This window comes from Xyrauchen texanus, chromosome 13, assembly GCF_025860055.1.
Source record: "Xyrauchen texanus isolate HMW12.3.18 chromosome 13, RBS_HiC_50CHRs, whole genome shotgun sequence".
NCBI lineage: Eukaryota > Metazoa > Chordata > Actinopteri > Cypriniformes > Catostomidae > Xyrauchen > Xyrauchen texanus.
In genome coordinates, this window is record NC_068288.1 from 9163333 (window position 1) to 9180849 (window position 17517).

At 37.5% G+C, this 17517-nt stretch overlaps 2 protein-coding genes across 4 annotated transcripts in view; both read left to right on the forward strand.

Moving 5' to 3' along the window:
* Positions 1 to 4616, forward strand: part of LOC127654205 (paralemmin-1-like) — a 76271-nt gene extending 71655 nt beyond the window's left edge. For 2 of the 3 annotated variants that reach the window (XM_052141284.1, XM_052141283.1), the window contains 2 exons: positions 58 to 117; positions 811 to 4616. In XM_052141284.1, coding sequence (XP_051997244.1) covers positions 58 to 117; positions 811 to 1742 — 992 coding nt within the window. In that variant the 3' untranslated portion in view covers positions 1743 to 4616. The remainder of the gene's footprint in view (positions 1 to 57; positions 118 to 810) is intronic. The other variant, XM_052141285.1, reaches the window with a different exon arrangement.
* Positions 4617 to 4666: 50 nt separating this feature from the next.
* On the forward strand, positions 4667 to 16486 carry LOC127653522 (uncharacterized). Its single transcript, XM_052140212.1, has 4 exons — positions 4667 to 4831; positions 6851 to 9249; positions 11773 to 11849; positions 15539 to 16486. The coding sequence occupies exons 2-4, from the start codon at positions 6867 to 6869 to the stop codon at positions 15626 to 15628; spliced, it is 2550 nt and encodes an 849-aa protein (XP_051996172.1). The 5' UTR covers positions 4667 to 4831; positions 6851 to 6866; the 3' UTR covers positions 15629 to 16486.
* Positions 16487 to 17517: the final 1031 nt, after the last annotated feature.

Consider the following 17517-nt stretch of genomic DNA (forward strand, 5'->3'; position numbering starts at 1 on the left):
CTAATCTACAGGGCAGAACAGCAGACTAATATAGCCATAAATATTTCTAATTAACAGTAGTTGCTGAGACTACTCCTAATGGACCTATTGTGGAGAACGGAAAAGACGAAAATAAAGGTATTAAATATCTGTGTTATTTCCTCTTGTATTAAATATACCTGCTTGTCTGTTTTCTCTTTTTAGACATCTGTTAAATAATTCATATCTTATTATTGATGCTTGCTAAGGTAAGTATTACAATTACTACAAACTCTAAACCCTTGAATGAAGCTTTGTGATTTGAATGAGCCCTGAACCCAAGTATGAAATATTGGCGCGTAATTCGTCCCACACCGTTTGTGCAACAAACTGGCAATTGTAACTGGCAGACAAAAAAAAACGGCAAAAATGCCATATCTATGGACCAGAATATCCTAAAGCACTTTTCCTGCATTGGGCCGAACCATTCTGTGCACAGTCAGTAATGGTTCATTAGCATTTCCACTTGGTTCAGGACCGTATTATTAAAAAAACGTTCCCGGCCTGGATGTTTTGCACGGTTAGCCAACCTTTCTGAAGGAACACTTTAGTATTGTGGCAACTCACGATTGGTCACTTACCTAGTCAATCCATTCTATTTATAATATCACAGCACCACATTGAAAAAATAAATCATAACCGTGCCAACAATCCGGATCGGGACAGAACGTCATGGTTCTGTTACGAGAACCATTTGGCCCGATGGTGGAATAACAGCTAAAGACAACTTCATTTTTGGCGTCCAAGTATGAATGTTAAAAACTGATTTATGATCTGTACTTGTGGTTTCAGTTGCAGACTCCGTGCATACTCAAAACCACAATTTAGATGAAGCAGGACCTGTTGTTGATGTAAAGGTGGAAGTTGCCACCGCAACACCTGGTGGTGTTAATGGAAGTATGGAAGGAGAAAATTCCAACAATACCCCAGAACAGGATGATGAACTACATCCAAATGGCTTGGCCATCCACTCTTCTGAAGCTATTGGTGCGGGTGGCATTACTATGACCTTCCTTGGCTTCAAAGAGGTGGAGCCTGGCCAGGGAGACAGTGAGGATGATGATGTTGGAGCAATTATCAGAGCAGAAAGAGTGATCATCACAGATGAAGGGGAGGAAATCACTGAAGACAACACAAGCACAACAGAAGAATCTGCTATGCCCATTACGAATGAAGACACACTGAGAAGCACAGAGGAAACTGGTGATGTAGAAGAGACTGAGAACCACCCCGAAAGTTCTGCTGATATGGAGCTGGATGCATCAAGTGAAGTTTCTCAAAGTTTAGACAGTTCTGCTAAGAAGGTGGTTTCGGATGTGGCAGTTGAAGAAGAGCAAATGGGCCCAGAGCTACATGAGATGCAACTCCTGAATGATAATGAGGATGATATTGAGGTTGCCCAAGTTCCCTTGTATACCACAACACAACCATCACCAACAACCAGACCCAAAGCAGAGGGCAAGGCAGTAGAACCACAAACCTCAAAAGAAGAGGCTGTGGCGGCCATTTGCACCTCCCTGGGCCAATTTCAAGAGGTTCCCCTTGATGTTGTTGGAGAAACAGCAGTCTCCACCACTAAGGCAGGAACTGAGAAACCACCTGCAGAACAAGAGCCTTTGCTGGTGTCCAAAGCATCTGCCCAGCTCGATACCAGCAGCCCCAATCGGGCAGATTATGCAGGTGTACCAAAACGAAAAACCTGCCAATGCTGTTCAATCATGTGAACTTGTCTGTTGCCGTCGACTGTGTTTCCCATTTTTCATCGTCACTTTTGTCATCTTGCCTTTTTCTCTGAAAATATGGTGGGTATGTCAAGACGTTCATATTTTGATCTTCAGCTGTACACGTCAAAACTCACGACAGAACGAATCCTTTCTCTTTGCAGAGGGTTCAAAGCCCCTTGGGTGTCTTATGTATTGTTACTAAAGAGCAGCATACCTTCAAAACCGAGTCTTAAATCTAAAGACTTCATTCCTTGTAATGCTCTCTTTGATTACTGTATGGATGACCATAATTCTTGTCTGTACAAAAAATTTACTTAATTGCCTTGGAGGACAGGACTTGTTAGAGCTTCCATGTGCAAGCTAATGTTGATGACTTGTCTTTAGTGTCTGATTATGATTCAGGTTTTTAACTCTGGTGACTGTAGAGCAGTGGTTCCCAGATTTTACATTGGAGATCAAAGTTGTATTTTCTTTAACTTGCATAGGTTTGTTCATGGATTTGAGGATGAGGGTTGTTCATGGATTTGAGGATGAGGGTATGTCATGCAACCTGTCCATGTTTGCATCTGCCTAATAGAGCACAGCAGTGGCTGCCCACTTTTTCAGCCACCTTGGTTCCGAACGTGTTTTACCATTCATTTTTTCCCTAGGGGTTTCAAAAAATCCTTCATAAAAGTGTTCTAAGCCACGAACAGTATGTTATTGCAGTGTGGAGGTTTTTTTTTTTTTTTGGCCATGGTTTGTTTGCTGTGACTCTGAATGGTTGAGCTTTATTTTCAGGATCATAGGTAGTGTATTTCTTCACCAGGAAGAACGCAGACTAATGGCTTCTACAAGCACACTGTATGTCATTGATTAATAACCTCAGAGCTTGTTAAAAAATCTATTTTTCTATGGAGAAAGTGAATGGGATTTTTACTTCTGGAACCAGACTATCATGCTCTGTTTGGCTAGATAGCTTTAACCAAGTAACTCCGTAAACTCATTGATACTGTTGCGTGAGATTGGGTTCACAGCCTTTGACGTCAACACCTAAAGAAATGGGAAGTGTTTTTAACTCCTTTTTTAAAAGTTGATAAGACTATTTGTTTCACTATCCTAAACATATGATTAAATGATTAGCTGCATTTTATTATTTGCATGAAGCCTTGTTTTTCTCTTCGGTCTGAGATCCTTGCACAACAGACCTGCGACCGATTTCTGGGTCACAAGCCACCAGCTGGGAACTAACGCTTTAGAGCACTGGCTGCTGACCCACTAGGCCTTTACTAGGTTTTAACACTACCATAAGGAAAATTTGTTTTATTATTGCCATGGGAATCAACCCATGAGGTTCGCTAATAATTACCTGCTTAAAGTAATTCTGGTGTATTACTCTGTCATAAAGCATTTGTGTGCCTTCATAATGAATCAAAACCTGATTTTATATTTTGCAGAGAAATTATTACTTTTGATTTTATATGTGCTGCTACTACAGCAATCTTCAGATGTTTTTTTTTTTATTGCCGAAGTGATATGAGTTGTTTCAATGTGACAGTTTTAATTGATACTGTGCCTTCAACTGCCTGATGGAAATGTTTTTAGAGCATAAAAAGATTGTGGTGACAAGTGTTGTGTATCCATGAAATATCAGTACTTTAGTATATTTCTGTTCTGCAGTATATTTTGTTGTTTCTGTTTTTTAAAATGAATTGTTGTCCCAAAACTCCATTATTTACTCCCACTCATGTCATTCAAAATCTACATGACTTTCTTACGTGTCACAAAAGGAGATTTAGATTCGAGAGCTATTGTGGAGAACAGGATTTACAGTAAATAAAGGAGTTATCGTTTGACTTCAGAACACTTGACATGCAGTGCATGAGTTGCATGGTTACTATTATGGTATTTTTTTTTTTTGTCAATTTTGGAGCTAGACAGCATGGAGCAAAGAGCAACATGAACATACTGTCTAATATCTCCTTTTGTGTCCTACTAGAAAGGCAGCTGTAATGGATATAGAACAACTTAAATTTGAGTAAACAAATTTTTTTGGGGGGTGAACAATGCCTTTTAAGAATGCATCTATGAATTTAGCTCATATCTGATTCGAGAAGCAACATTGGAATCTTTTCAAGCATATACAGCTTTAACATAATCTTTTTAATGTTAATTATCCAACTTGAATTTCTGTGAGGACTTTTTGTGCTGCCTTTTCTTGACACTTGTATAACACTTGTATAAGCTGTAAAAAATGCAGTTCCATATAATGATTTGTAATCATTTTTATTCAAAGTTTCAAAGGACCATCGTGTTTTTCAGCATGGAAGTTTTAAGTTTGATACAAATTCTCAGTGCCTTAACTGAGTGCCGTGTACAGTTTCTATAATTAATGGAATGGGGAGTGGTTGAAGATTTTGTATATAAAGTTTACATTGGAAGAGCTGTGTGGTAAATGAATAAACTAAGTTGATAAAATGTTATTGTAAAGTCTGTTTTCTTGGTAAATTGTTACTAAGAGGTAAGGTGGAATATAATAATGACGACAGCTTTTGTTTAATGTGTACTGTGTAATTTCTACAGCACCGAACAGAATTGCAGTCAGGTTAGAGTGAACAAACATTGACTTAACCAATGGTGTGACTTTTGGTTGGGGCCACCTGCTTGACCAAAAAATAGGATGCAATATGGAGACATGTGTACAATATATTTGAACAATTTAAAAGTTATCCATAGAAAGAAATTAGTTGCTTTCACTGTTCAATTTGCTACAAGCTCTTGCTTCAGTCAGGAGAGCTTTGAGAGAGCTGTTTGGATTAGTGATGCAAGGCCTGCGATTTACTCGAGCTTTAAGTCATTGGGGAGGTTGGAGGGAAAAGAACAGCACAGATTGTAACCTTGATTACCGGGCGGGGGGGGGGGGTACAGAGAGAAAGACAAAACTGAGAGACAGTTAGAGAGAGAAGGAAACCAAGAAAGGGAAGGACACAGTTAGGTGTGAGCAAGGCAGAGATTTTACAAAGCTTCTTGGTACATCAGGTGGACAATATCAGTTCCCTGTGTCTTCCAGGTGACCTCTGTTTCTTTCCTGACTTTCAACTAATCAGCTGGTAGGTTCAGTTCCTTTTCCATCTTTTTTCTATTTTCATTCCATTCTAAATTTGAGAGGGCTCTAAGGGTTACATTAAGTGTTGACAATTTTAACCTAAAAGTTTATCAAATGTTAAAATGATTGCAGAGTTGCTTAAGACTTTTCAAAACAAACACGATAAGTACAAAAAATGTTGGCTACAAACAATTTTTAAAGATGGACATTCATGTTTCTTGATTTTCTTTTTTTAATTTTATTATTAATACCTAATTTGTTATCAGTCATTTTTTGTTTATATATTTTGTGCAAATATGAATATTTAATCATTTTGATTTTAAATTAGTATTTTATCATTTATAAAGACACTCAGAACACCTTTATAACTCTGTTATTCCTGAATCATTATTTCCAGGTTGTTTTGACACTCGTGGTCATAGTGTAATCTGATTAAACATTATTAATCTGTCCTTTATGTAATTGGCATTAGGCTATGACACACCATGAAGTCCTTGTGTTTGTTTTGAGTCCCATGGGTAAATGCAATACAGAAGCCAAATTGTTAATTATCCATTCACTGGCATCCAAAAAATGTCCTAATTTTAGGGAAGACCAGGGATAGTTGTCACACGAGGGAGTTGTCACAAGGGCTATTTCCATGTAAGGTTTTAGTGAAAAGTCAAATTGCACAAATGCTTGTTGTCTTTAGCAGTGGTTTTATATATTAGTTTATTAAAGCTATTGTAAATGAAGGTACTTGTGTATTCTGTCCTCCTAAACTAAAAGCTAAATTCCAATATAGTCACATATGTTTATAAAAGCTCTTGGGCAAACAAGGGAACATAATACATTTTCTATATTTGCTGTTTCGTGAATTCTTTTGTGATTCATAACCGTTTTACTGCTTAAATATTGCTGAAAAGTCACTAAATGTTGGATTGAAGATAGATTTTTTTCTTTAGATAATCAAAAGGTATTCATCTCAAATCAGTGTCCATAAACCGCTGGTGTCCATGGTGCCCACAGTCAACCCCCAAAAGACAATGTGTTAAATTAACTGCTATTTTATTTATTATTTATGTACCTATACAGAAATAAACTTACCCTGAAAACATTCACTACATTGTGTGACAAATAGCCATTGTCTACTTTTATAGAATTGACAGAATTTATGCCCCAGTGATCTTTTGGATTAATGTAAATACGATTCACAAAAGACCTGGTTAAATAGTTACTTTATGCATAATATGCAGAAAATGTTATTGATTTCTCTGTGAAGGTGAAAAAAAGTTCCACATGTTTTCCTAAGTTAAATAAACTTGTTAATCATTCTCAATCATGTATGGCAACATTCATATGGATCAATGAGCATGGGTGAATGTTTGATAGGTCATTTGACAATGAAACTATAGCACTCAAAATAGAGAGAGGTTATGAGCAGAGGAAGTTAAAACTAAGCAGACTGGTGCAATTAGAAAGAGATTAAGTAAAAACTAAGTGTAAGTTATAATAATAATAAATAAATAAAAGAGTTGTTCCATGTAAAATGTTGCAAGGTGAGCTTAATGAGAACGGTAACTGATTTGACTTTGAGGTATTAGTCTGATTAAGACCTTCCAAGAGGTCAAAGAATTGTGAAGGGGATTGAGAAAACAAATACCCAGGGTTTAAACCCAAACACCAAGACTACAAAAGTGGCCTGGTTAAAAGTTTTCCAAGAGAGTTACAGTCAGATCAGACAGGCTGCAACTAACTTGTGTGAGCCTTCCTGAGCCACTGGGATTGAAATATAAGCCAATTATAGTTTGCATTAAATCAGCAAAAACAATAAGTGTTGCCTGTACAAAGGAAAAGCCTTCAGGGGTTCAAAAGTGACACCTTGATGGGTAGACGGACAGCAAGAGAGAAACAAAAACTTTGTTGATTATACTTAAATTAAATAAAATAAAGGAAGCCTGTTTCAGGCTTTACTTAGACCCAAGATCTGGCTTTTTGTCATGGTTGCACTGTGTAAAGTAACACATTTAGCCATTTATTCCAGACAGATCAGTTGCAAAATGGAAACTTGCCCTCAGAGATCTGAAACCCAGAATAATTGCAGCAGTGTGGCTTGGATTGAAAATAATTCCCAGTTAACTGAAGGCAGGGAAACAGAAAAAAGCGAAGAGCATAAGGCAGAAAAGGAAGAAACAGCCAAAGATCCTCAAGAGCTGGAAAAGCAGGACATAAAGCCTATTAGTGAAAAAGAAAGAACAGAATCACCAGACCGAGACTTCCTTCACCATCCTCACAGTGCCTCCACTTCCTTATCAGCAGATGGAGCCATTGAGCCAAAAATGGAGGACTTCAACCGTTCAATTGAAAATGACTTCAATGGTGAACAGGGTAAAGATTGGCCACCAGAGCCTGAACTGGAAGAAGATTACAAAAATAAACATTACAAAAGAAAAGAAGGTCAGGACATTGAGATTCAGGACAAGGTAAAAGAAAACACTGAAACTAGTCAAGATGTACAACAAGATACTGAGGGTGAAAACGCTTTTATTATGACACAGATGGGTGAAGGCACAGACTCACCAAATCTGCCAGTAACCAGTGAAAAACAGATGCATTTCACTGAGCATGAGCTAGAGACACAGGAGGACTCAGACTCAGTTGTTCTTCTATCAGAGAATAGCAAAGAGCAAAACATAGACTATAAACCTGTAGATTTTGCCACCACCAAAAAGCAGTGGGTGAGACGGGACAGTTGTAATGATGAACCACCAAACCTGGTGGAGTGGTCAAAGATCTCTTCAAAAAGTCTTATGAAGCACAACCCTTCACAAAGCACCCAAAGTCAATCCATATTCATGTCTGATACTGTCCAGCAGGGGGAGTTTGATATGAACAACCCAAGAGCTTTGAATGAAAATGAGGCGGTGCAACAGGTGTGTGGTGCTGCTTTGCCCCTAGATACAGTTGCAGGTGAGCCAGCCAATCCAGAGCAAGGTAGCCCTGCCTGTAGCTCTACTGAAGTAAAAGAGCCATTAATAATGACAGAGGGGGGTAGGGACATTGAAAGGGAGGAGAGAGAGTGTGGCGAAACAGGTGAAGAGCGAAAGCAAACTGTGTGTGTCACAGAAACCAGTGAGACAAAAGGAGAGAGGCAGGGAGAGATTAAAGATCAGGGACAAGAACGGGACAACAAAGGACAGAGAAAAACAGACTCCAAGCCAAACACAAATCCTCATTTGGGAGAAGGTAGAGTCAACAGAATGGATTTTGATGACAGCCAGAGTGATAGTGGTCTATCAACAGATTTCTCTCCCAGCAGCACGACAGATGTCTCTGAGTGTCCTGTTAACGTCAGTGCTCCTGAACCCGTTGAATCTCCTTCAAACGAAACTCCCATAGAGAGGGAGATCCGTTTGGCCATGAAGAGAGAACAGAGTCTACGGCGTTCACGAGGAATGGACAATACAACAGACAGGACTAACGAGTTTGTGGAAATTCCAACGAGGAGACCCATTTTCTCTCAGGATCTTTTGCTAAAACCCAACCAAAGCCAGGGCAAGGACAGACAGTTTGCTGGAAAGAAGATGCAGCAGGAAATAAGTGCAGAGGCAGAGAGGGAGAAGGTTCTGGTTGAGCTTGGTCGTCTTCCTGGTTTTTATGACAAGGGCAAAGAGGTACAGCTTCAAGAGAAAAGGCAACTCTTTGAAGCCTTTCAAGAGCCAAAGGAATCAGTGCCATTCCTTAGTAGAAGATCAAACTCCATCAATGTAGAGAGTTCTTCTGGAATACTAGAAGCTGATCCTCCTTTGGAGATCAGACAATCCCAGAATTCTCCAACCCCACCAGCAATGACTCCACAGGGGGCTCCTAATAGCAACCAACCTGCTTCTCGAGGACCTGGTCTAACTGAGGGAATCAAGGGCCAGATAATAATCATAGAGTCCTCTAACTCGATTCCCACAACAGTTGGAGTCTCAAACGGATCTATAAGAAGCTCTTATAACACAGCCCCATGGACAGATGGAGGGTCCTTGAAAGTCATGCATTCTGCTGGGCCTGTCAGAGCTAGCCCAAGACAACAATTAAATGTTGAAAATGAAAATGATGAAGACTCAATCACGGTGAAGGAGAACCCTTTCTTCAAGCTCCGGTCCTCCATGTCTCTGCGGCCAGAGGTGGAGAAGGACATTAAGGAGGCGAAGGAGAGGGAAAGAGAGCTACAAAGACAGAGAAATAGGCATTATGGAGGTGCACCCATGGACGTGGATGCAGAAAGCATACCAGGGATGGATTTAGTGGCAAAAGGAGAGAAAATGGAAAGGAAAGCAAGTGAGAGTGGGGTAACACAATCATCTAGCAAGGAGATGCCTAGCCCCACACCTCAGCACTCAAACCTAACTCCAGCAGGCCGCCAATCAGATCAGTTCTCCACCACCATGTCAGGTGAGTGACTGTAAGCAGCTCATGTAAGTTTTGTCACACCTTTGATGCTTTCCTGATATTGAAGGTGTGAATGGTGAACAGAAAGTTGCCAGAAAATGTATTTGGACAATTAAAGGGGATAAAAATTTACCAAAAAAATGGTAAATTCTATTATTTACTCAACCACATATTATTCCAACCCCAATCAACTTAACATCTCCTTTTGTGTAACACAAAGGGAGATGTTAGGCATCCATTTTTTTTCTTTCCTAGCCATTTTTGCTATCTATTTAAACCAGCTGGTCCCAAGTTGATTTTTAGTGGATGTATGAAGTCAGGCCCCTCAAGTTTACACACGTGTCCTATAGCAGAGTAACAACAGGTGTAGTTCATCACATTAACTATGGAAAAGTTTCACTTAGATTGACTGACAGAAAGTGCCCAAATACTCTAACAATATCTATACCATTTTATAATTTAAAACCTTACAAATGTCATTTTTGAAAAACCTTTTTTTATTTAAAAAGCAAATCTCTTTAAACTAAATGGCTCTTGATTTGATATTTTTGTCATTAAGGCAGTGACATTTTTTACATTTTTAGTGCACCATTTTTAAGTGTTCAAATACATTTTGAGAGACTGTATATGCACAAGACACATTTTACGTCTACCTAAGCAAATCCTGCAGAGATATATTTATTTGTGGGCCATAAATGAAATGGCCAAACAAACACCTGCAAAACTAACTGACTTTGTTTACAGTGAGAGCTTATAACACTTTGCAGTCCTGTTTTGGATTATTCAGTTACGTAAATAATTTTTTATTGGACTTGAAGCTGGTAGTTATTGCATCTCCATGGCAGATAACAAATAAACACTTCCACAATGCTAATATGGTGTGATGTCATCAGTATGGAGTTGAACTGGATATTGAAATGAAGTGTTATTAGTCAAATGTGTTGGAATGAGCAAAGAATGGTTAAGAGTAGCTAGTATGGTCTGGATCAGTGTTTTTGTCATTCATTTTTTAACTAAAGTGCTCATTGTGTGTTTGCATGTTCAATTACTGAACCACAGTCAGGTCATGACGTATTTAATTTATTGTCTTAATACTGTATGAGTCATCTATTCTAGTGAAAAAGCCCTGAGTGAAGTCCATTGCTAGTTTTCATATAGGCAAATGCACCAGGGATTCATGTAAATAATTGGCATATAGATTTCATACTAAACTGAGAGGAAGTGAAATTAACTTTTATTCCTGTAAAATTAATCACTTCCCCCCTCATTCTTGGAAACACCAACTCCTTACAAAAAGTTTGCATGGTAGCATGGTTTTTTTTCCAAAATTCCAGTTATTGTTGCTACTGTAATTCATAATGTTGCTACTGTAAATAATAATTTACTTTGGCATATTCTTCCAACACCATAGAAAGCTTTCATTTTCTTTCTGTCATTTATTTTAATGTATTTAAAAGCAACTTTAAAATTTAAAAACAAGGTTGTATTAGATAACACAGTAGTTACCTTGAACGAACAATGAACAGTACATTTACAGCACTTATTCATTTTGGTTAATGTAAATTTTTACATATACTAATACATTTTTTAAATGTAATGTTGTATATCTTAACATTAGTTAATGCATAAAAAACTAACAATGCACACTTGTATTTACATAAATTAACATATACCAACCAAATAAATCAATCAATATTGCTCATTGTTAGTTCATAATAGGCTACCCAATGCATTAAATAATGTTAAAGGGATAGTTTACCCAAATGGGAAAATTTCCTCATGCCATCCCAGATGTGCATGACTGACTTTATTCTGCAGAACACAAATTGTGATTAGAAGAATATTTCAGCTCTATAGGTCCATATAATGCAAGTGAAAAAAATCAGTATCTTCAGAAGGATTGTGATAGGTGTGGGTGAGAAATAGATCAATATTTAAGTCCTTCTTTGCTAGAAATTCTTCTCCCTGCCCAGTAGGGGGCGATATGCATGACGTATGTGAATAACCAAAAACACAAGAAGAAGAATGTGAAAGTGAAAATGGAGATGGACTGAGCAGAGAGGAGAATTTATAGGAAAAACGGACTTCAATATTGTCCTGTTTCTCACCCACACCCATCCACTTGCATTGTATGGACCTAAAGAGCAGACATTAATCTTCATTTGTGTTCTGCAGAAGAAAGAAAGTCAAACACATCTGGGATGGCATGAGGGTGAGCAAATGATGAGAGAATTTTCATTTTTGGGTGAACTAATCCTTTAACAAATAGAATCTTATTGAAAAACGTTACAGCTAATTCCATGTATGAAAGGTTCAACATTACTTAGCGGTGTAGTGGAATGGTATTCTAATTATAACTGCCTCTTAGTGTTGAAAGTAGACCAAACACATTCATTCTTTGTGTTTTTATACACTTTGTTTCAATATTTTCCTAAACAAAACATGAATTTATGTAATAATAGATTATGTATTCAATGGAATAACATTAAAAAAAATGAAAATAATGGCCATATCCTTTCTCTATAGTGCAACAGTCCACCGGAAAACTGGACCTGACATGGCCTCCACCCCAAGCTTGTGAAGAACAAAGACAACAGTCAGAGGTAGAGGACCTCATTGTATTATTCTCTTTTAAAAAAGCATAAATTCCTCTCCACACTACTCCAGAATTAGATGTGTCATACCAGCTGAAATGGTGTTAGTATGGTTGTATTTAAAGATTTGGAGTGGTAACTCAAAAGTCTGAGGTTCAAATCCTATTGGTTGAACCATGAACAAGGGAGTAACTTAGTTCGATTATTAATGTGTTTGCAAGGCGCACTGTATAATTTTTTTCTAAACCCTTAACCTCAGGAACCAAGTATGTTATAATATCAAACTCTTATGTCCAGGGGCGTAGCAGTCATTTTAAAAGGGGGGGGGGTAACAGACAGCTGTCAGTAGGTGGCTCGCACAAACCCAACAATTACAGTACAGTGCATTATTAATATATGACAGTATATATTAATATATAAGTGCGATATAAGTATTATATTAATATATATATATAGATATAGATATATAGATATATAGATATATGGATTATTTACTTTTAGTATTTGAAAGATTCTGCAAAAGTAAAGGGCATTGCTGATAAATAACTCATATTGTGTGTTCCTCATCTCTAGATAATTAATTTAGATCAACATCAATGCCGATAAAAAAACACGGATAAATGAGCGTTGTTGAAAGCATCTTTGTAGAAATGAATGGATCCGCATTGATTAGACACTCTGACTGACGGCCTATTATGTAAGGGTTGTTTCGGCTCATGAAACTCACCTGTGATTGGCTGGATGGTCACTCAAATAGCACAAAGTAACAAAACACAAAGAATACTGTATACAAATCCACCATTTGGACTCGGTATGGGTTTAGCTTGGAAAAGTGCAGGGGACAAAAATCACATTTTTAAAGAGAGCGGGGGACGTGTCCCCCACGTCCTCCATGGCTGCTACGCCCTTGCTTATAGCAAATTAATCTAAACTGACCCCGCAACATACAGACTCCATTCAAACTTTGTTTTGTGTAATGCTTTGCTCTTGTGTCTAGAAGTCTATTTTTGTTTTTATAAATGTTACAATTATTTCATTTTTAGATTTAAGATTAAAGTAAGTTTAAGACTACATTTTTTAAAATCTCTCATTGACTTGCATTGATTGAATTTGCATTCAAAATGCATCTGACAGCAATGACGCTATTGTAATATTTGCATTGAAAATTCCAATCAGTTTTCATTTCTACATCTATTTGAATATTGAATTGTGATTTGCATTTATTGAACTACATATACACTATGAAGACATGCACTGAACAGTGTTTTTTCTGCTTTGCTAGCATGGCTATTTCTTCAAATGATAAAATAGTATTTTGGAAATGTAAATCTAGTTAGACAATACACCAGTTGTTCCCCAGGGAGGGTAGAGTAGGAGTGCAAGTGGTTTCCATTATAAATGTATTGTCAGTCGCTTGAGATACTAAGTGTCTGCTAAACAAGGACCAAAGAAAAAACACACCAAAGCAATTTACCCTTTAATAAGTAATCAGTGAGTATCAAAGCTTCAATAACCCTCTCTGTGCAAACACAACCACAGACACTTAAAAGTGACAGCTGAAAGAGAGGCTTATCTTCCTCAGATAATGATATCTAGGAGAGTTTATACCAGCTGCATTCTTCTGTAGCTAATAAACATCTTTGTAGCCGAGTATACATTTAAACAGCTGTATAATGTGCTTCTATTGTAACAGCTCCTCCTCTGTCCACAAATACCCAGTGCCATGGGGTGTTATTTGTCTAACACATTTGGAACTACTCAAAATTTTATTTAAATTGAATGTGGAGCACTTTAAATTCAACGCGCTCAGCCCACGAAAGCAAACAGAACCAAACTCAGAGCACATCTGTTACTATGAACACTAGATGAGGTCGTGGCGCGTGCACAGAACTCCTCTGAAACCGTTAAACACTATCAGAAGCCACAAGCGGGCTTTTAGAATGTGTAATACGTTAAAAAAATACAGCTGTTCAGTCGTGACGTCAATTTGTAGGCAAACCCGGAAGGCTAATGTGCCATGGGGATTTTTCCCTTGGGATTTTCCTATGGGTTTTTATGATGCCAGTTTTTGATTCTTGAGTAAAATAAGGTATGTGTTAACATTACTTGAAGATACATGAATGTTTTGTTCTACAACATAAATTACACACTTTCAAATATTAAAAGTGAATTTTGAAGCTGAAATCCAAAACTGCTTTTATAAAAACCCATAGGAAATTCTGGGTTTTTGGACTACAACCTGAAAAGCTGTATACAACTTTGAAGAAAGCAGCGTGTGCACATTCAATGGCATACTTCAGGTTCAATATAAGTTAAGCTCAATTGACAGCATTTATGGCATAATGGTGATTACCACAAAAATGTATACACACATCTGGGTTCCAGTGAGGCACTTGCAATGGAAGGAATATGGCCAATTTTTGGAGGGTTTAAAAAGCAGAATTGTGAAGCTTATAAGTCTATAAAAGCACTTAGATAAATTATTCTGTTAAAACTCATGTATTATTTGAGATGTAATGTTGTTTAAATCATAATTTTTACAGTCGTTTTCAGTTTTGTTTACATTACATCATCATGTCCAGTCATAAAATTGGATATGCTTTACATAGAAAAGGTTTGTAAGTGATTTTATCACACTGCAATCATGTTTACATTCATATTACATTATGTCATGTGGCTATACTTTTGAAACAGTATTTTAACGTTTACGGATTGGCCCCCATTCACTTCATCCTGTCAAGGGTGAGGCCGCAACATAAAACTGGAACACAAGATTAATGCCTTTTTACAATTTTTATTTAAAAGCACCAAAGTGGAATTCAGGGGTGAGCATATGCCAAAACAACAAACCAAATTCCCACACTAACTCCTGACAAACAACTAAATAACCTAACAAGAAATACAATAAACCCTCTTACTCCCTAACTAACATTAAACAAGAGAAAAAGAACATGTATATACAATAATACGTCACTCGATGTAACACTGTATCACTGGATTTTTACCATCTTTAAAAGGAAGGGCAAGTCTAAATACATTTTTGTGGTAATCAATATTATGCCACAAAGGCTGTCGATTGAGCTTAACTTGTATTGAACCCAGAACCTTCCTTTAAAGTGAGGATCAACAAAGTTTGTTTAGAAAGCAAAATTTCCATTGATTCTGTTTCCCAGTGTAACGTTAGCCAGCTGGTAGGTAGCTATGCTGTGTGTAAACCTCACTCCCCTGGCCTTAAGAGGCGCAATAGCGGCTGACGCTAGTGGCTGTAGCCTTTAGCCTCCTCGTTAGTGCGCCTACACTCCCATGCCAGAGACACCGGTTCGAATCCCGCTCAGAGCGGGTCGAGCAGGACCGATTTACACCAGATTATATCATGTTCATAATTTTGCCTTTCGTTGGGCCTATGCCGTTACTGGTCATATAAATACATTTTTATGTGAGATAAATGTTGAAATCTGGGTCCTGAAACCAGCCTGAACAGTTAAATTCAGTTGTACTTGTAGTTACTTGTCATAAATAATTACTTGATAACTTACCTTTCTTAATTAAGAAATTAGTTAGCATTTGTTTTGCTGTGGTACTGAAATTGGTATCAAGAGTTGTAAAATTGCACTGGTATCTATCACTGAAATGTTGGCATTGTGAAAATGTAATCTAATGTCCTCATTAACAGTCCTGTTCATTCTATTAAAATACAGAAAACCCTAAAGATCCCAAGGCAGCGAAACCCATTACTAGAGCGTTGGGAGTCAGGGATGGTGAACGGCCACATGAACAACAACAAGTGAGACCAAACCCAATCTACAGCATCCTGAAATACTGTATACAATAATCAGGAGTCCATTCTACCAAATGAGCCAGCGTGATGAAGCGTATGAACAAATGATCAGATTTCACAGAAACCACCCTGATCTTCTAAAGAAAAGGCAGTAGGAGGACTGTGTGCCATTATGGGTGGATGAAAGAGCATACCATTCCCTCCAAAAGACAATGAAAAAGTGAAAAGTTGGATATCCAACCCAACATTCCTCAAGACACCGCAGGAGTCTGTAAAAATGACTGACAAGTCAAACTGGTTATAAAAACATCTAATGGTTATGTTTGTGAATGTTTGGCAATATCTGAATAGTGTTTCATTGGTTTCAAAGATTTTAGTGAAATCAAAATTCTCTGCATTACATTTATACAATCATTCATAATTGATATACTACACATTGCATAGTGATAAAATTGCTATGCTTTAAGATTAGATAAGAGTACATTTAGAGAAATGTAATCATACAGATATTTTATTACTCATTGGAAATGCTAAGTTAAACGGATAATAGATATAAAAATGCTTGAATTAATAAATTAAATATTCATTAGCTTTTTTTGTTATTTGTGAATATTTTGAAGATCTGTGAAATTAAATGAATGTGTCTGAAAGGTAACCTATATCAAAGATGACAATCCCACTACCTGCTCAGTCATTCATACCAATTGTTGGTATCATAATAGAGGTTTGGCTCTTAGAGTCCAAAATTAGATCACTTCATTTGCAATAGGTACAACAATCACCAGGATGTATTGCTTATTTATGTCATATCTATTGCTTTGATTTTTGCCAGAAGGGTATAACTATTAAAGAGGGTGACGTTCCAAGATTCTATTCTGCTTTTCATTGAATACAAATTCCTTTGCTTGTTTAATGACGTCATCGTCCATTCTATCCCTATATATAGTCTGCCTGTGGTACTAGTACTTAGCCGCTGTGACTCTACACGCCAATGACCATTCAAATGAGTCGCCATGGTGATGATGGTACTGTTGGTAAAGTACAAAGAAAACGTCCGATTAGTCATGAGTGAGATCACTGCACACACAGCATGCTTTACTGACTCTAGTCACCTGTGAATTATTCATTCACTCTTTCTGGCAGCATTAGCAAAGGCTGCATGGGAATGCTAATTTGCAAAAATGGCAGCGACTCGTCAATACCACTGGAGAAAGTGTACATTTTAGGTGCTCACCATTTTTTTTTAAATTGGTTAACTCAGCAATTTAATTTCTTTCGTTATTTACTCAATCTCATGTTGTTTTAAACCCATATGACTTTCTTTATTATGCAGAACACAAAAGGTGTTTTAATGAAGATCCCAGTCCATGATTTCAATGCAATGTCATTTGATAGTGACCAACTTTCAACTGACCAACTTGTGCATTAATGATTGCAAGAGAGAAGCTCGTTCACAGTGGCACATGTGTTCACATGAGAAAGATAGAAAGTCAAATGGGTTAGGGACAATGTATTGGGTGTCACCATCACAGTTTTAAATTTACTAGTTCGTTTTAAATGAAAATGTTATTTAAAATTACAGATATCCCATGTAGTTGCTAAATTAATACAAAGTCATTAGCCACAACATTAAAACTACCTGACTAATATCGTTTAGGTCGATAGGTCTTGTGCCGCCATAACAGCTCTGACCCGTCGAGGCATGAACTCCACAAGACATCTAAAGGTGTCCTGTGGTATCTGGCACCAAGACTTTAGCAGCAGATCCTTTAAGTCCTATAAGTTGCGAGGTGGGGCATCCCACCTGGACTTGTTGGTCCAGCACATCCAATAGATGCTCAATCGGACTGAGATCTGGGGAATGTGAAGGCCAAGAAAATACCTTGAACTCTTTGTCAT